We start from the raw sequence: 20,724 nt of genomic DNA on the forward strand, positions 1-20,724 counted from the left end.
AGCCTAAAACCCCAAACAGCAAGCAATGCAGGTGTAGAAGCACAGTGGCTAGGAAAAACTCCCTGGAAAGGCCAAAACCTAGGAAGAAACCTAGAGAGGAACCAGGCTATGTGGGGTGGGAGTATGTAGTATGTAGTGTTGAATCTCTGTTACAGTGAGTACCAGTATGTAGTGTTGAATCTCTGTTACAGTGAGTACCAGTATGTAGTGTTGAATCTCTGTTACAGTGAGTACCAGTATGTAGTGTTGAATCTCTGTTATAGTGAGTACCAGTATGTAGTGTTGAATCTCTGTTACAGTGAGTACCAGTATATAGTGTTGAATCTCTGTTACAGTGAGTACCAGTATGTAGTGTTGAATCTCTGTTACAGTGAGTACCAGTATGTAGTGTTGAATCTCTGTTACAGTGAGTACCAGTATGTAGTGTTGAATCTCTGTTACAGTGAGTACCAGTATGTAGTGTTGAATCTCTGTTACAGTGAGTACCAGTATGTAGTGTTGAATCTCTGTTACAGTGAGTACCAGTATGTAGTGTTGAATCTCTGTTACAGTGAGTACCAGTATGTAGTGTTGAATCTCTGTTACAGTGAGTACCAGTATCTAGTGTTTAATCTCTGTTACAGTGAGTACCAGTATGTAGTGTTGAATCTCTGTTATAGTGAGTACCAGTATGTAGTGTTGAATCTCTGTTACAGTGAGTACCAGTATGTAGTGTTTAATCTCTGTTACAGTGAGTACCAGTATATAGTGTTGAATCTCTGTTATAGTGAGTACCAGTATGTAGTGTTGAATCTCTGTTACAGTGAGTACCAGTATGTAGTGTTGAATCTCTGTTACAGTGAGTACCAGTATGTAGTGTTGAATCTCTGTTACAGTGAGTACCAGTATGTAGTGTTGAATCTCTGTTACAGTGAGTACCAGTATGTAGTGTTGAATCTCTGTTACAGTGAGTACCAGTATGTAGTGTTGAATCTCTGTTACAGTGAGTACCAGTATGTAGTGTTGAATCTCTGTTACAGTGAGTACCAGTATGTAGTGTTTAATCTCTGTTACAGTGAGTACCAGTATGTAGTGTTGAATCTCTGTTATAGTGAGTACCAGTATGTAGTAAGATGTTGAATGGCCTGAAGTGAGTACCAGTATGTAGTGTTGAATCTCTGTTACAGTGAGTACCAGTATGTAGTGTTGAATCTCTGTTACAGTGAGTACCAGTATGTAGTGTTTAATCTCTGTTACAGTGAGTACCAGTATGTAGTGTTGAATCTCTGTTACAGTGAGTACCAGTATATAGTGTTGAATCTCTGTTACAGTGAGTACCAGTATATAGTGTTGAATCTCTGTTAGGAGGTAGGGTTAAGGTCAGTCTGACCTGTGACCCGTGAAGAAGATGGCGGACATGACCGTGAAGGGTTAGAGATAGGAGTTAGGGTTAAGGTCAGTCTGACCTGTGACCTCTGACCTGTGAGTAAGATGGCGGACATGGCCATGAAGGGTTAGAGATAGGAGTTAGGGTTAATCTGGTCTGTCTGACCTGTGACCTTTATCTGACCTGTGAGTAAGATGCATTGCGGACATGACCATTATGAAGGGTTAGAGATAGGAGTTAGGGTTAAGGTCAGTCTGACCTGTGACCTCTGACCTGTGAGTAAGATGGCGGACATGGCCATGAAGCGATGGAAGTCTATAGCGGCGTCGAAGGGGATGTATCGGTTGAGGAAGGTCTCTCGTCCCAGGGTGATGAGGTTACGGCACACCGTCAGCAACATGTAGGGGTACAGGAAGGAAATGGCCGCCGCGGAACCACGCGACACCACTATGCCCACCGCCGACGTCTCCGGCACGCCCGAAGAGTCTGCCTGCAAACCATAGTCTAAAAACACAGCAAGATGTTTGTTTTCCTGTTAGTCCAGTGGTTTTTATTCTATGGGCTGGTTTCCCAGATACAGATCATGCCTGGTCCTTAATTAAAAAGCATTTTCAAAAAAGAGATTCTCCATTGTGTATGTTTAAAGTCCGGGACTAAATTTAATCTGTGTCTGGTTAAACCACACCTTTTATCTTCAGATGCCTTTTGTAGGGCAATGGAGTCTGCATTGCATGAGTATTCAATTACATTATGAATATCCAATTAAAAAGGTGCACTATGCTAAAAATCTCTCCTCCATTTCCCGGTTGCTAAAAATTAAAATAGTTGACCTCGTTTCAGTTTATATGGCAAAACAAGTCAGTGTACTGTAGAAAAACTGAAATGAAAAGATGTAATAGAAATAGAGCTCATGGAGCAGATATACCTTCTTAGACTTGCTTTATGTGAGAATGACAGCTCTATAACTCACATTTCTATGTGAATTTTAGTCAGGTCGCCCCAGAAAAAAAAAATTGCAGCTTTAAGTGAATCAGTCGTGTCAACAAAACCTTCTCTTGTGACCGCCGTCAGCTTACTGTGACCGTCGTCAGCTTACTGTGACCGCCGTCAGCTTACTGTACGCTTCCCAGGTGAAACATTTCGCACAGACTGTACATTATGACAACATTTTGTGATATTTATGTACGTTTTTGGTGTTCGCTCACACAAATGTATTTTTGGTATTTTTGGTTGGCACGTCGAAGTTCTGTAGCCTTCACCCCTTAGCCGGTAATTGGTAAACAGTACCACTCCTAATAAGAGTGGGGGAAATGAATCGTTTGTTGTCAAGCCACAAGATAATTATATTTTTCATGCATATTTTCTTCACTTGAGAAATACTTTTCCAAAACATCTTAGTTAGATGTAAAATTGCGCGACTAAGACCTCATCGGCTAAAAAAAACCCATCAAAATGTATGTTATCTTCGATTTATACAGACTATTTTGAGGAAGTGTTTCTGGCTATGTTGTTGCTACAGTGGCTCAAAAAGGACAAACAACACTAACATTTCGTTTTGTATTATTTTGTCCAGCCAGGCTATGTCAAATTCAATCAATAAAATGTATTTTATAAAAGGCCTTTTTATACCAGCAGTTGTTCACGAAGTACCCGGCTAACTACCAAAACAGGAGACCAGAGAGAGAGAGAGAGAGAGAGAGATGAGAGGAACACAACACCACAACAACACAACTCACAGTAGCATCTCTCCAGAAGACCAGAGAGAGAGAGAGAGAGAGAGAGAGAGAGAGAGAGAGAGAGAGAGAGAGAGAGAGAGAACAGGAGAAGAGAGGAAGACAAGAACACAACAAGACAACAACACAACTCACAGTAGCATCTCTCCAGCGCCACTCCAGCTGTGATGCCGTAGACGATGGTAAAACAGACAATATGGCGACGGTAGTTCTCTATGAAACGTTTGAAGTGCTGGATCTTCTGATGGACGGCGTTCCTGCCGGAGCGATCCTTCTTGGGTTTCACGTACACTTTAGGACTCTGGAGGCCCGATCTGGGAGGAGGATAAGAGGTAGTTAGACTGAGATTAATACATACACTTTAGGACTCTGGAGGCCCGATCTGGGAGGAGGATAAGAGATAGTTAGACATTAGGATTCAGATTCAACTTTATTGTCCCAACATAATTCATTAAACTGAAACTATTAAAGAAGGTTCAGGTCGACAGTATAATTCACTTCAATGGCATTTATTGCTGAACGTGTTTCAACAGCAAAGGTCTTTATCACAGCAGAACTTTTTTTTAAAAGCTTGATTTTACACAGAAGTCAACACACCTCTGTCTCAAGAAAGACCTGAAACATTTGGACAATTTAATTTGTATCCTATAAAATCAAAAACATCTCACAACAAGGCAAGGCAACAGTAAACATGTCGTCCCCCAACAAATAATGCAGCGCCCCCTCCCTCCCTCCCCCCTCCCTCCCTCCCCCTCCTCCTCCTCCTCTGGGCCAATTGAGATATCGTGTGACTAGAAGGGTGGTCCTTCTGTAGCACAGTTGGTAGAGCATGGCGCTTGTAACGCCAGGGTAGTGGGTTCGATCCCCGGGACCAACCATACGTAGAATGTATGCACACATGACTGTAAGTCGCTTTGGATAAAAGCGTCTGCTAAATGGCATATATATTATATATTATATATTACAAACGTCCCTTCATTACCATAGCTCCCGCCTTGGGCCAATCGGTGTCGTTTTGTATAATGACGGATCTTTATGGCAAGATGCATCATTCACCCGAGGTTCGTCAAAATCGTCCCAGTGCTGTCTGATATATGGTGTGTGATTTGTATTAGTGCCTCTCACTCAGATGTCATGTGAACCTGGTATAATTCAGATATCAGATATCATGTGAACCTGGTATAATTCAGATATCAGATATCATGTGAACCTGGTATAATTCAGATATCAGATATCATGTGAACCTGGTATAATTCAGATATCAGATGTCATGTGAACCTGGTATAATTCAGATATCAGATATCATGTGAACCTGGTATAATTCAGATATCAGATATCATGTGAACCTGGTATAATTCAGACATCAGATATCATGTGAACCTGGTATAATTCAGATATCAGATATCATGTGAACCTGGTATAATTCAGATATCAGATATCATGTGAACCTGGTATAATTCAGATATCAGATATCATGTGAACCTGGTATAATTCAGATATCAGATATCATGTGAACCTGGTATAATTCAGATATCAGATATCATGTGAACCTGGTATAATTCAGATATCAGATATCATGTGAACCTGGTATAATTCAGATATCATGTGAACCTGGTATAATTCAGATATCAGATATCATGTGAACCTGGTATAATTCAGATATCAGATATCATGTGAACCTGGTATAATTCAGATATCAGATATCATGTGAACCTGGTATAGATATCATGTGAACCTGGTATATCAGATATCAGATATGTGAACCTGGTATAATTCAGATATCAGATATCATGTGAACCTGGTATAATTCAGTATAATATCATGTGAACCTGGTACATCAGATATCATGTGAACCTGGTATAATTCAGATATCAGATATCATGTGAACCTGGTATAATTCAGATATCAGATATCATGTGAACCTGGTATAATTCAGATATCATGTGAACCTGGTATAATTCAGATATCAGATATCATGTGAACCTGGTATAATTCAGATATCAGATATCATGTGAACCTGGTATAATTCAGATATCAGATATCATGTGAACCTGGTATAATTCAGATATCAGATATCATGTGAACCTGGTATAATTCAGATATCAGATATCATGTGAACCTGGTATAATTCAGATATCAGATATCATGAACCTGTATAACAGATATGGTGAATAATTCAGATATCAGATATCATGTGAACCTGGTATAATTCAGATATCAGATATCATGTGAACCTGGTATAATTCAGATATCATGTGAACCTGGTATAATTCAGACATCAGATATCATGTGAACCTGGTATAATTCAGATATCAGATATCATGTGAACCTGGTATAATTCAGATATCAGATATCATGTGAACCTGGTATAATTCAGATATCAGATATCATGTGAACCTGATATAATATCAGACTGGTATAATCAGATATCATGTGAACCTGGTATAATTCAGATATCAGATATCATGTGAACCTGGTATAATTCAGATATCATGTGAACCTGGTATAATTCAGATATCAGATATCATGTGAACCTGGTATAATTCAGATATCAGATATCATGTGAACCTGGTATAATTCAGATATCAGATATCATGTGAACCTGGTATAATTCAGATATCATGTGAACCTGGTATAATTCAGATATCAGATATCATGTGAACCTGGTATAATTCAGATATCAGATATCATGTGAACCTGGTATAATTCAGATATCAGATATCATGTGAACCTGGTATAATTCAGATATCAGATATCATGTGAACCTGGTATAATTCAGATATCATGTGAACCTGGTATAATTCAGATATCAGATATCATGTGAACCTGGTATAATTCAGATATCAGATATCATGTGAACCTGGTATAATTCAGATATCAGATATCATGTGAACCTGGTATAATTCAGATATCAGATATCATGTGAACCTGGTATAATTCAGATATCAGATATCATGTGAACCTGGTATAATTCAGATATCAGATATCATGTGAACCTGGTATATAGATTCAGATATCATGTGAACCTGGTATAATTCAGATATCAGATATCATGTGAACCTGGTATAATTCAGATATCAGATATCATGTATAACCTGAACCTGGTATAATTCAGATATCAGATATCATGTGAACCTGGTATAATTCAGATATCAGATATCATGTGAACCTGGTATAATTCAGATATCAGATATCATGTGAACCTGGTATAATTCAGATATCAGATATCATGTGAACCTGGTATAATTCAGATATCAGATATCATGTGAACCTGGTATAATTCAGATATCAGATATCATGAACCTGGTATAATTCAGATATGAACCTGGTATAATTCAGATATCAGATATCATGTGAACCTGGTATAATTCAGATATCAGATATCATGTGAACCTGGTATAATTCAGATATCAGATATCATGTGAACCTGGTATAATTCAGATATCAGATATCATGTGAACCTGGTATAATTCAGATATCAGATATCATGTGAACCTGGTATAATTCAGATATCATGTGAACCTGGTATAATTCAGATATCAGATATCATGTGAACCTGGTATAATTCAGATATCAGATATCATGTGAACCTGGTATAATTCAGATATCAGATATCATGTGAACCTGGTATAATTCAGATATCAGATATCATGTGAACCTGGTATCAGATATCAGATATCATGTGAACCTGGTATAATTCAGATATCAGATATCATGTGAACCTGGTATAATTCAGATATCAGATATCATGTGAACCTGGTATAATTCAGATATCAGATATCATGTGAACCTGGTATAATTCAGATATCAGATATCATGTGAACCTGGTATAATTCAGATATCAGATATCATGAACCTGAACCTGGAACCTGGTATAATTCAGATATCAGATAATAATTCAGATATCATGTGAACCTGGTATAATTCAGATATCATGTGAACCTGGTATAATTCAGATATCAGATATCATGTGAACCTGGTATAATTCAGATATCAGATATCATGTGAACCTGGTATAATTCAGATATCAGATATCATGTGAACCTGGTATAATTGAACCTGGTATAATTCAGATATCAGATATCATGTGAACCTGGTATAATTCAGATATCAGATATCATGTGAACCTGGTATAATTCAGATATCAGATATCATGTGAACCTGGTATAATTCAGATATCAGATATCATGTGAACCTGGTATAATTCAGATATCAGATATCATGTGAACCTGGTATAATTCAGATATCAGATATCATGGTATAATTGAACCTGGTATAATTCAGATATCAGATATCATGTGAACCTGGTATAATTCAGATATCAGATATCATGTGAACCTGGTATAATTCAGATATCAGATATCATGTGAACCTGGTATAATTCAGATATCAGATATCATGTGAACCTGGTATAATTCAGATATCAGATGTCATGTGAACCTGGTATAATTCAGATATCAGATATCATGTGAACCTGGTATAATTCAGACATCAGATATCATGTGAACCTGGTATAATTCAGACATCAGATATCATGTGAACCTGGTATAATTCAGATATCATGTCAACCTGGTATAATTCAGACATCAGATATCATGTGAACCTGGTATAATTCAGACATCAGATATCATGTGAACCTGGTATAATTCAGATATCAGATATCATGTGAACCTGGTATAATTCAGATATCAGATATCATGTGAACCTGGTATAATTCAGATATCAGATATCATGTGAACCTGGTATAATTCAGATATCAGATATCATGTGAACCTGGTATAATTCAGATATCAGATATCATGTGAACCTGGTATAATTCAGATATCAGATATCATGTGAACCTGGTATAATTCAGATATCAGATATCATGTGAACCTGGTATAATTCAGATATCAGATATCATGTGAACCTGGTATAATTCAGATATCAGATATCATGTGAACCTGGTATAATTCAGATATCAGATATCATGTGAACCTGGTATAATTCAGATATCAGATATCATGTGAACCTGGTATAATTCAGATATCAGATATCATGTGAACCTGGTATAATTCAGATATCAGATATCATGTGAACCTGGTATAATTCAGATATCAGATATCATGTGAACCTGGTATAATTCAGATATCAGATATCATGTGAACCTGGTATAATTCAGATATCAGATATCATGTGAACCTGGTATAATTCAGATATCAGATATCATGTGAACCTGGTATAATTCAGATATCAGATATCATGTGAACCTGGTATAATTCAGATATCAGATATCATGTGAACCTGGTATAATTCAGATATCAGATATCATGTGAACCTGGTATAATTCAGACATCAGATATCATGTGAACCTGGTATAATTCAGATATCAGATATCATGTGAACCTGGTATAATTCAGATATCAGATATCATGTGAACCTGGTATAATTCAGATATCAGATATCATGTGAACCTGGTATAATTCAGACATCAGATACCATGTGAACCTGGTATAATTCAGATATCAGATACCATGTGAATTGCAAGACAATTTAGCTGTAAAAAAAATATATATAAAAACTGCAACAACAAAAAATAAGTTCTGTAAATCAAAAGTATTTGTTTTCCTTTTGTTAATAAAATACCTTTTCTGCTAACAGATCCCTCTGTACTGTATTAAATGTATAGTTGTGACTCCACGGTGCTGAGTTAACGTGAGTTCACGTGAGTTCATGTGTAATGGCTTTCCTCCTCTTCGTCTGAGGAGGAGTAAGGATCGGACCAAAACGCAGCGTGCTAAGTGTCCATATTGATTTATTTTTAAAAAACAACTGAACACTGGAACAAAAAAATAATAAACGAGAAATATACAAAAGCGAAACAGTACCGTGTGGCCCAAACACTCACACAGAAACATCACCCACAAAAACAAAAGCGAAACAGTACCGTGTGGCCCAAACACTCACACAGAAACATCACCCACAAAAACAAAAGCGAAACAGTACCGTGTGGCCCAAACACTCACACAGAAACATCACCCACAAAAACAAAAGTGAAACCCAGGCTACCTAAAGTATGATTCTCAATCAGGGACAACTAACAACACCTGCCTCTGATTGAGAACCATACTAGGCCGAACACAGAAACCAACATAGAAAGACAAACATAGACCGCCCACCCCAACTCACGCCCTGACCGTACTAAAACAACGAATAAAATAACAGAACTATGGTCAGAACGTGACATAATGTGAGTTCATGTGTAGCGGCCTAAATGTATAGTTTGTGTTTCTAGATCAACCGAGGTAAATTAATCTACAATGCTTGTTGCATTTTTTTCTCCCCTCTCTCCCGAAGAGAGAGAATATTCCCCCACAGTAAATACTAAGTACTCTACCGCACGGTAAAACCATCATAATCCCTATATTTGAAGAGCTCCAAACTCAAGTGTTGTGTTATCTGCTAATGGAGGTAAGTAGAGGCAGGTGGCATCACTGGGTGGACACCTCTAGATACCAGACATACTGTCATCCACAAAAGCAACCAAAGTCTCTTACACAACCTGAGGTAACCGTGGTAACCCCAAATTACTGCTATCACTCACACTTCCCTGAAGTAGAACGTTTTTTAAAAAAACACCTTTATTTTCCCAAGTTTTTAGTCTCACTGTTAATGTTAATATCTTTTATAAGATATAAAGACTATAAGGTCTATAAGACCTGGACGAAAAAGCAGCAGACAACATGTCAAACATTTACAGTATAAAACATTTACAGTATAAAACATTTACAGTATAAAACACTACAGTATAAAACCCTACAGTATAAAACCCTACAGTATAAAACACTACAGTATAAAACACTACAGTATAAAACCCTACAGTATAAAACACTACAGTATAAAACCCTACAGTATAAAACACTACAGTATAAAACCCTACAGTATAAAACACTACAGTATAAAACACTACAGTATAAAACCCTACAGTATAAAACACTACAGTATAAAACCCTACAGTATAAAACCCTACAATATAAAACCCTACAGTATAAAACCCTACAGTATAAAACACTACAGTATAAAACACTACAGTATAAAACATTTACAGTATAAAACACTACAGTATAAAACACTACAGTATAAAACCCTACAGTATAAAACATTTACAGTATAAAACCCTACAGTATAAAACACTACAGTATAAAACACTACAGTATAAAACATTTACAGTATAAAACTCTACAGTATAAAACCCTACAGTATAAAACCCTACAGTATAAAACCCTACAGTATAAAACACTACAATATAAAACACTACAGTATAAAACCCTACAGTATAAAACACTACAGTATAAAACCCTACAGTATAAAACACTACAGTATAAAACACTACAGTATAAAACCCTACAGTATAAAACACTACAGTATAAAACACTACAGTATAAAACACTACAGTATAAAACACTACAGTATAAAACACTACAGTATAAAACACTACAGTATAAAACATTTACAGTATAAAACCCTACAGTATAAAACACTACAGTATAAAACACTACAGTATAAAACACTACAGTATAAAACATTTACAGTATAAAACCCTACAGTATAAAACACTACAGTATAAAACACTACAGTATAAAACACTACAGTATAAAACACTACAGTATAAAACCCTACAGTATAAAACACTACAGTATAAAACACTACAGTGTAAAACACTACAGTATAAAACACTACAGTATAATGATATCATAACCGCCATCGATAAAAGACAGTACTGTGCAGCCGTCTTCATCGACCTCGCCAAGGCTTTCGACTCTGTCAATCACCAAATTCTTATCGGCAGACTCAACAGCCTCGGTTTTTCGGATGACTGCCTTGCCTGGTTCACCAATTACTTTGCAGACAGAGTTCAGTGTGTCAAATCAGAGGGCATGCTGTCCGGTCCTCTGGCAGTCTCTATGGGGGTGCCACAGGGTTCAATTCTCGGGCCGACTCTTTTCTCTGTATATATCAATGATGTTGCTCTTGCTGCGGGCGATTCCCTGATCCACCTCTACGCAGACGACACCATTCTATATACTTTCGGCCCGTCATTGGACACTGTGCTATCAAACCTCCAAACGAGCTTCAATGCCATACAGCACTCCTTCCGTGGCCTCCAACTGCTCTTAAACGCGAGTAAAACCAAATGCATGCTTTTCAACCGATCGCTGCCTGCAAACCCGCATGCCCGACTAGCATCACCACCCTGGATGGTTCCAACCTTGAATATGTGGACATCTATAAGTACCTAGGTGTCTGGCTAGACTGCAAACTCTCCTTCCAGACTCACATCAAACATCTCCAATCAAAAATCAAATCCAGAGTCGGCTTTCTATTCCGCAACAAAGCCTCCTTCACTCACGCTGCCAAGCTTACCCTAGTAAAACTGACTATCCTGCCGATCCTCGACTTCGGCGATGTCATCTACAAAATGGCTTCCAACACTCTACTCAGCAAACTGGATGCAGTCTATCACAGTGCCATCCGTTTTGTCACTAAAGCACCTTATACCACCCACCACTGCGACTTGTATGCTCTAGTCGGCTGGCCCTCACTACATATTCGTCGCCAGACCCACTGGCTCCAGGTCATTTACAAGTCCATGCTAGGTAAAGCTCCGCCTTATCTCAGTTCACTGGTCACGATGGCAACACCCATCCGTAGCACGCGCTCCAGCAGGTGTATCTCACTGATCATCCCCAAAGCCAACACCTCATTTGGCCGCCTTTCGTTCCAGTACTCTGCTGCCTGTGACTGGAACGAATTGCAAAAATCGCTGAAGTTGGAGACTTTTATCTCCCTCACCAACTTCAAACATCAGCTATCCGAGCAGCTAACCGATCGCTGCAGCTGTACATAGTCTATAGGTAAATAGCTCACCCTTTTTCACCTACCTCATTCCCATACTGTTTTTATACTGTTTTTATTTATTTACTTTTCTGCTCTTTTGCACACCAATATCTCTACCTGTACATGCCCATCTGATCATTTATCACTCCAGTGTTAATCTGCAAAATTGTATTATTCGCCTACCTCCTCATGCCTTTTGCACACATTGTATATAGACTGCCCATTTTTTTCTACTGTGTTATTGACTTGCTAATTGTTACTCCATGTGTAACTCTGTGTTGTCTGTTCACACTGCTATGCTTTATCTTGGCCAGGTCGCAGTTGCAAATGAGAACTTGTTCTCAACTAGCCTACCTGGTTAAATAAAGGTGAAATAAATAAATAAAAATAAAACATTTACAGTATAAAACACTACAGTATAAAACCCTACAGTATAAAACACTACAGTATAAAACCCTACAGTATAAAACCCTACAGTATAAAACCCTACAGTATAAAACACTACAGTATAAAACACTACAGTATAAAACATTTACAGTATAAAACCCTACAGTATAAAACACTACAGTATAAAACCCTACAGTATAAAACACTACAGTATAAAACCCTACAGTATAAAACCCTACAGTATAAAACACTACAGTATAAAACCCTACAGTATAAAACACTACAGTATAAAACACTACAGTATAAAACACTACAGTATAAAACACTACAGTATAAAACCCTACAGTATAAAACATTTACAGTATAAAACACTACAGTATAAAACACTACAGTATAAAACACTACAGTATAAAACCCTACAGTATAAAACACTACAGTATAAAACACTACAGTATAAAACACTACAGTATAAAACACTACAGTATAAAACACTACAGTATAAAACATTTACAGTATAAAACACTACAGTATAAAACACTACAGTATAAAACACTACAGTATAAAACACTACAGTATAAAACACTACAGTATAAAACACTACAGTATAAAACATTTACAGTATAAAACACTACAGTATAAAACCCTACAGTATAAAACACTACAGTATAAAACACTACAGTATAAAACACTACAGTATAAAACATTTACAGTATAAAACACTACAGTATAAAACACTACAGTATAAAACACTACAGTATAAAACACTACAGTATAAAACACTACAGTATAAAACACCAGTTTACACATTGAACAGGCACATTAGTTTTGGGAGTAGTGTTTCAACCAGGAGTCTACACACTGACCCCCCCCCCCCCCCCCCCCCCTGAATCATTTTCCACCATAGTTTTTAACCCTAGCTTTAAAATCATTGAAGGAGACGAGCTCCTCTAGTTTCCTGTACTTTTGCAGCTCGTTCCAAGCAGTGGGGGTCCCAGCTCTGTACGGCCCTTAGGCCCCATCAAGAACATACAGTCACGTGACTGAAGGTGATACTTGGCATTAAGTCAACTGAAAACGTAGGTGCTACAGTAAAAAGAAAACATTGATTTAATCTCCGAAGAGCTAAGGAAGGACAGAGGAGCTAAGGAAGGACAGAGGAGCTAAGGAAGGACAGAGGAGCTAAGGAAGGACAGAGGAGCTAAGGAAGGACAGAGGAGCTAAGGAAGGACAGAGGAGCTAAGGAAGGACAGAGGAGCTAAGGAAGGACAGAGGAGCTAAGGAAGGACAGAGGAGCTAAGGAAGGATAGAAGAGCTAAGGAAGTACAGAGGAGCTAAGGAAGGACAGAGGAGCTAAGGAAGGACAGAGGAGCTAAGGAAGGACAGAGGAGCTAAGGAAGGACAGAGGAGCTAAGGAAGGACAGAGGAGCTAAGGAAGGACAGAGGAGCTAAGGAAGGACAGAGGAGCTAAGGAAGGACAGAGGAGCTAAGGAAGGACAGAATAGCTAAGGAAGAACAGAGGAGCTAAGGAAGGACAGAGGAGCTAAGGAAGGACAGAGGAGCTAAGGAAGGACAGAGGAGCTAAGGAAGGACAGAGGAGCTAAGGAAGGACAGAGGAGCTAAGGAAGGACAGAGGAGCTAAGGAAGGACAGAGGAGCTAAGGAAGGACAGAGGAGCTAAGGAAGGACAGAGGAGCTAAGGAAGGACAGAATAGCTAAGGAAGAACAGAGGAGCTAAGGAAGGACAGAGGAGCTAAGGAAGGACAGAGGAGCTAAGGAAGGACAGAGGAGCTAAGGAAGGACAGAGGAGCTAAGGAAGGACAGAGGAGCTAAGGAAGGACAGAGGAGCTAAGGAAGGACAGAGGAGCTAAGGAAGGACAGAGGAGCTAAGGAAGGACAGAGGAGCTAAGGAAGGACAGAAGAGCTAAGGAAGAACAGAGGAGCTAAGGAAGGACAGAGGAGCTAAGGAAGGACAGAGGAGCTAAGGAAGGACAGTAGACCTAATCAGCATACATAATTAGCATACATGTAGATGATATCACCATAATGACTTTCCTAGTTAAATAAAGAATATAAAAAAACACTATGTAGAGAATAGGGTGTAATTTAGCACATATCAATCACCACTGTTGGTGTTGGCCAGCGATGACTTCATTAGACATAAGAAGTCATGAGGAAATGTTCCCCCTGAAACACACGGACCAAGAAGTCTGACATCGCTATGATGTCATTGTTAAACCCCAGCTTTGACCCCACTGAGGTTCTTGGACACGACGTCAACCTTCTGCGCCACGGAACAGAGACGTTATAAGATACACCAAGACCACTAACGGCACGGACATTATAGCACGTTGTCAGACTAGTGAAATGAACTCTCGTCTGTTACCTCCGACCACGAGGATGTCAGAGGACAGGCGTCTAGAGGTTAGAAGTGGTGTCCTTGTGTTCGCTGTTGTCTTGTATATGTACACATTACATTGTTCCTGTAATGAACTCTTGCCAGGTCATCTTCACAAAATAGGTTTTTGAAAACCGTACATTTTAATCCCAAAGCCGCTAAAAATACAATAATCAAATCCAGACGTAAAATATTTACACAAAAAACAACCTAATATCGCCCAGTCAACTCTCAGTCGTTTAGTAAGTTCACCAATCTGCGGTTCTCGCTGTTAAACATCGCCCAGTCAACTCTCAGTCGTTTAGTAAGTTCACCAATCTGCGGTTCTCGCTGTTAAACATCGCCCAGTCAACTCTCAGTCGTTTAGTAAGTTCACCAATCCGCGGTTCTCGCTGTTAAACATCGCCCAGTCAACTCTCAGTCGTTTAGTAAGTTCACCAATCTGCGGTTCTCGCTGTTAAACATCGCCCAGTCAACTCTCAGTCGTTTAGTAAGTTCACCAATCTGCGGTTCTCGCTGTTAAACATCGCCCAGTCAACTCTCAGTCGTTTAGTAAGTTCACCAATCTGCGGTTCTCGCTGTTAAACATCGCACAGTGTTCAACACAACAGCTCTTTATGTCCCACAATTCCCACAAGAATCACACACACACAAATGAACGGATGCACCCTCTGTCCTCTAAAGTTACCTTTTCCTTTGTCGTCTACGAAGCTCTTGTCCGTCTTTCCCCAGGCTGCTGGAGAACTGCGTGTCCCCTTCTAAGGGCGAGCTAGGACAGAGAAGACATGGGCGTTTTAAATAAGGACCACTAGGACCACCAAGCCCAGTGTTTATAAACTGACGATTATCATACCTGCAGACAAGGAGTGAAGTAATTGAGTCACAAAATATAATAACAGGTTACTTGGAAAAAAAGCAATCATCCTGTCATCAAAAAATCATTAGCATGTCCACGACCCTGATAAGAGCCTGACAATCAACATATTGGTCAAACGGTATCCTATCGGTAATAACTCCCTGGTGTTATTGTCTTACCCGTTCCTCTCTGGGGTAATATCTCCCTGGTGTTATTATCTTACCCGTTCCTCTCTGGGGTAATATCTCCCTGGTGTTATTATCTTACCCGTTCCTCTCTGGGGTAATATCTCCCTGGTGTTATTATCTTACCCGTTCCTCTCTGGGGTAATATCTCCCTGGTGTTATTATCTTACCCGTTCCTCTCTGGGGTAATATCTCCCTGGTGTTATTATCTTACCCGTTCCTCTCTGGGGTAATACCTCCCTGGTGTTATTATCTTACCCGTTCCTCTCTGGGGTAATATCTCCCTGGTGTTATTATCTTACCCGTTCCTCTCTGGGGTAATATCTCCCTGGTGTTATTATCTTACCCGTTCCTCTCTGGGGTAATATCTCCCTGGTGTTATTATCTTACCCGTTCCTCTCTGGGGTAATATCTCCCTGGTGTTATTATCTTACCCGTTCCTCTCTGGGGTAATATCTCCCTGGTGTTATTATCTTACCAGTTCCTCTCTGGGATAATACCTCCCTGGTGTTATTATCTTACCAGTTCCTCTCTGGGGTAATATCTCCCTGGTGTTATTATCTTACCCGTTCCTCTCTGGGGTAATACCTCCCTGGTGTTATTATCTTACCCGTTCCTCTCTGGGGTGATGAAAGATACACGTTGGTTTCGACTCAGTCTGTTTCCTCCCTCCTTTTCCATCCCTAGATATACAGAGGATTATGGGTAAGTGCTGAGACAAGGACAGAGGAGGCCTTTGGTCCTGTACTGCTCAGTTGGTAAGAGTGGATCTAGCAATGCCAAGATGGTGGGTTCAATTCCCACAAGAATCACACGTATAGATGAATGGACGCCCCCTCTGTCCTCTAAAACTCTCTGGATTAAAGCCTCTGCTAAGTTGCATATACTATATTATTGTAAAGTCACCTTTAATGTTGAGCTGGGCAAATTTCAGCTCCTTCTCGTGGTCCCGGAGCAAGAAGTGGAAGTCCTCCCAGGTGATCTGTTCCTTGTCGTTGAAGCCCGCGGCCTGTAGCATGGCTTGGATAGCCTCCTCAGCCTGGCCTTTAGACAGAAGGCTGCTGGAGATCTCTATGAATGACCTGCAGAACAGAGGGCGGCAGGGTAGCCTAGTGGTTAGAGTGGAGGGGTGGCAGGGTAGCCTAGTGGTTAGAGTGGAGGGGTGGCAGGGTAGCCTAGTGGTTAGAGTGGAGGGGTGGCAGGGTAGCCTAGTGGTTAGAGTGGAGGGACGGCAGGGTAGCCTAGTGGTTAGAGTGGAGGGGCGGCAGGGTAGCCTAGTGGTTAGAGTGGAGGGGCGGCAGGGTAGCCTAGTGGTTAGAGTGGAGGGGCGGCAGGGTAGCCTAGTGGTTAGAGCGTTGGACTAGTAACCAAAAGGTTGCAAGTTCATAACCCCGAGCTGACAAGGTACAAATATGTCGTTCTGCCCCTGAACAGGCAGTTAACCCACTGTTCCTAGACCAGTTAACCCACTGTTCCTAGACCAGTTAACCCACTGTTCCTAGACCAGTTAACCCACTGTTCCTAGACCAGTTAACCCACTGTTCCTAGGCCAGTTAACCCACTGTTCCTAGGCCAGTTAACCCACTGTTCCTAGACCAATTAACCCACTGTTCCTAGACCAGTTAACCCACTGTTCCTAGACCAGTTAACCCACTGTTCCTAGACCAGTTAACCCACTGTTCCTAGACCAGTTAACCCACTGTTCCTAGACCAGTTAACCCACTGTTCCTAGACCAGTTAACCCACTGTTCCTAGACCAGTTAACCCACTGTTCCTAGGCCAGTTAACCCACTGTTCCTAGGCCAGTTAACCCACTGTTCCTAGACCAATTAACCCACTGTTCCTAGACCAGTTAACCCACTGTTCCTAGACCAGTTAACCCACTGTTCCTAGACCAGTTAACCCACTGTTCCTAGACCAGTTAACCCACTGTTCCTAGACCAGTTAACCCACTGTTCCTAGACCAGTTAACCCACTGTTCCTAGACCAGTTAACCCACTGTACCTAGACCAGTTAACCCACTGTTCCTAGACCAGTTAACCCACTGTTCCTAGGCCGTCGCACGGCACTTTTCATGTTGGGTTTGTGTGTGCAGCCAACGGCCTGGGATGTGGCCGTACTGTACATCTACAGAGGACCAATGCTGAGTGTGTAATGTACCTTCAAAAGCCAGGCTTTATTTTTTAAGGATGACCCAATAGGCTGAAACGATGAAGAAAGGTCCGCTTACCGAAGTAGTCCGGAAAATTCCTCTTTTGATAAGAAACCGTCTCCGTCAATGTCGTGCATTGAGAACATCAGTTTGGATTTTTCCTCTGGTGAACCTACGACAAAATACAAACACGTATTCACATATTCATGTATTCACATATTCATGTATTCACATATTCATGTATTCACATATTCATGTATTCACATATTCATGTATTCATATTCATGTATTCACATATTCATGTATTCGCATATTCATGTATTCACATATTCATGTATTCACATATTCATGTATTCACGTATTCATGTATTCACGTATTCATGTATTCACATATTCATGTATTCACATATTCATGTATTCACATATTCATGTATTCACATATTCATGTATTCACATATTCATGTATTAGCGTATTCATGTATTCACATATTCATGTATTCACATATTCATGTATTCACATATTCATGTATTCACATATTCATGTATTCACATATTCATGTATTAGCGTATTCATGTATTCACATATTCATGTATTCACATATTCATGTATTATCGTATTCATGTATTCACATATTCATGTATTCATATATTCATGTATTCACATATTCATGTATTCATATATTCATGTATTCACATATTCATGTATTCACGTATTCATGTATTCACATATTCATGTATTAGCGTATTCATGTATTCACATATTCATGTATTAGCGTATTCATGTATTAGCGTATTCATGTATTCACATATTCGTGTATTCACAGATGAATGTATTCACATATTCGTGTATTCATGTATTAATTCATATTCAAATGCTGTGACGATGCTTCCACACCCGATACCTTTCATGAAAATGACGATGACATCGAGGAACTCCCGGAAGGAGAGGTAACCGTTTCCGTCCTTGTCGGCCAGCGTGAACATGGAGTCGACAAAGAGCGAGTCCGGTTTGAGTCCCAGAGCGTCGGCAAACTCAGTTCCTGTCAGCTCAGTCTGCAGGGCTTCCCGGGTCTTCCTACAGGACGCGCCACTCAGGTCTCTGACACCAGCCCTCTCTATCTCCAGGACCTATAGGACGGGGATCTGTTTTAACTCTGGGTTGAAGTCAATACGTATTGCTTAGCCTGGTGTCATTGGGATTGTTAATGGTGGTCACATTGAATGGCTCAGTGGGTTAGAGAATGGCGTTAACAATGCTATGGGTACAGAAGGTCTGTCCGTACTGAGCACCAGGGTTATTGACAGTTCTGTAAGTGGCATTGGATAAGAGCGTCTCCTAAATCACCATATTACAGTAAAACGTCTCCTAAATCACCATATTACAGTAAAACGTCTCCTAAATCACCATATTACAGTAAAATGTCTCCTAAATCACCATATTACGGTAAAACGTCTCCTAAATCACCATATTACAGTAAAACGTCTCCTAAATCACCATATTACGGTAAAACGTCTCCTAAATCACCATATTACAGTAAAACGTCTCCTAAATCACCATATTACAGTAAAACGTCTCCTAAATCACCATATTACAGTAAAACGTCTCCTAAATCACCATATTACAGTAAAGCGTCTCCTAAATCACCATATTATGGTAAAGCGTCTCCTAAATCACCATATTACAGTAAAACGTCTCCTAAATCACCATATTACAGTAAAACGTCTCCTAAATCACCATATTACAGTAAAACGTCCATATTACAGTAAAACGTCTCCTAAATCACCATATTACAGTAAAGCGTCTCCTAAATCACCATATTACAGTAAAACGTCTCCTAAATCACCATATTACAGTAAAACGTCTCCTAAATCACCATAATCACCATATTACAGTAAAGCGTCTCCTAAATCACCATAATCACCATATTACAGTAAAGCGTCTGTGTCTATCTGTACTGAGCACCAGGGTGGTTGACAGTAAAATGTCTCCTAATTCACCATATTACAGTAAAGCGTCTCCTAAATCACCATATTACAGTAAAATGTCTCCTAAATCACCATATTACAGTAAATCATCTCTTAAATCACCATATTACAGTAAAGCGTCTCCTAAATCACCATATTACAGTAAAATGTCTCCTAAATCACCATATTACAGTAAATCATCTCTTAAATCACCATATTACAGTAAAGCGTCTCCTAAATCACCATATTACAGTAAAATGTCTCCTAAATCACCGTATTACAGTAAATCATCTCTTAAATCACCATATTACAGTAAAACATCTCCTAAATCACCATATTACAGTAAAACGTCTCCTAAATCACCATATTACAGTAAAACGTCTCCTAAATCACCATATTACAGTACCTTGGCAAAGGCACTCCTGATGAAGGTCTCAACTATCTGAGTCCTCTGGTCTCTGGTCACTGCCTCTCTCAGTAGGTCCTTCTCTGTCATGTCCCTCACCGCCAGCTCCTGTCCGTCGTCTGTCACCTCAGAGCGAAGATACCGGACAAACTCTCCACGCTGGCCCTCGTCCTCAAAGTACAGCACCTGGAGACAGACCACAACAAACAGAGTTTAAACACATACATACACACTCGCTGTCTCTCTCTGTCTCCCTCTCCCCCTCCCTCTCTCCCTCTCTCTCTCTCTCTTTCCACCCCCCTATCTCTCTCTCTCTCTCTCTCTCTCTCTCTCTCTTTCCACCCCTATCTCTCTCTCTCTCTCTCTCTCGCTCCCTCCCTCTCCCTATCCCCCTCTCTCTCTC

General features: G+C 39.8%; 1 protein-coding gene across 2 annotated transcripts in view; it reads right to left on the reverse strand.

Moving 5' to 3' along the window:
* LOC118378263 (dual oxidase 2-like) overlaps positions 1–20,724 on the reverse strand; it is a 54,791-nt gene that overhangs the window by 14,921 nt on the left and 19,146 nt on the right. For both annotated transcript variants that reach the window (XM_052466698.1, XM_052466697.1), the window contains exons 18-25: positions 20,322–20,507; positions 18,853–19,078; positions 18,029–18,122; positions 16,705–16,880; positions 16,409–16,481; positions 15,446–15,526; positions 3,235–3,413; positions 1,640–1,870 (exon numbers count right to left, since the gene is read on the reverse strand). In XM_052466698.1, coding sequence (XP_052322658.1) covers positions 1,640–1,870; positions 3,235–3,413; positions 15,446–15,526; positions 16,409–16,481; positions 16,705–16,880; positions 18,029–18,122; positions 18,853–19,078; positions 20,322–20,507 — 1,246 coding nt within the window. The remainder of the gene's footprint in view (positions 1–1,639; positions 1,871–3,234; positions 3,414–15,445; positions 15,527–16,408; positions 16,482–16,704; positions 16,881–18,028; positions 18,123–18,852; positions 19,079–20,321; positions 20,508–20,724) is intronic.

Source organism: Oncorhynchus keta, chromosome 17 (genome assembly GCF_023373465.1).
Source record: "Oncorhynchus keta strain PuntledgeMale-10-30-2019 chromosome 17, Oket_V2, whole genome shotgun sequence".
Taxonomy (NCBI): domain Eukaryota; kingdom Metazoa; phylum Chordata; class Actinopteri; order Salmoniformes; family Salmonidae; genus Oncorhynchus; species Oncorhynchus keta.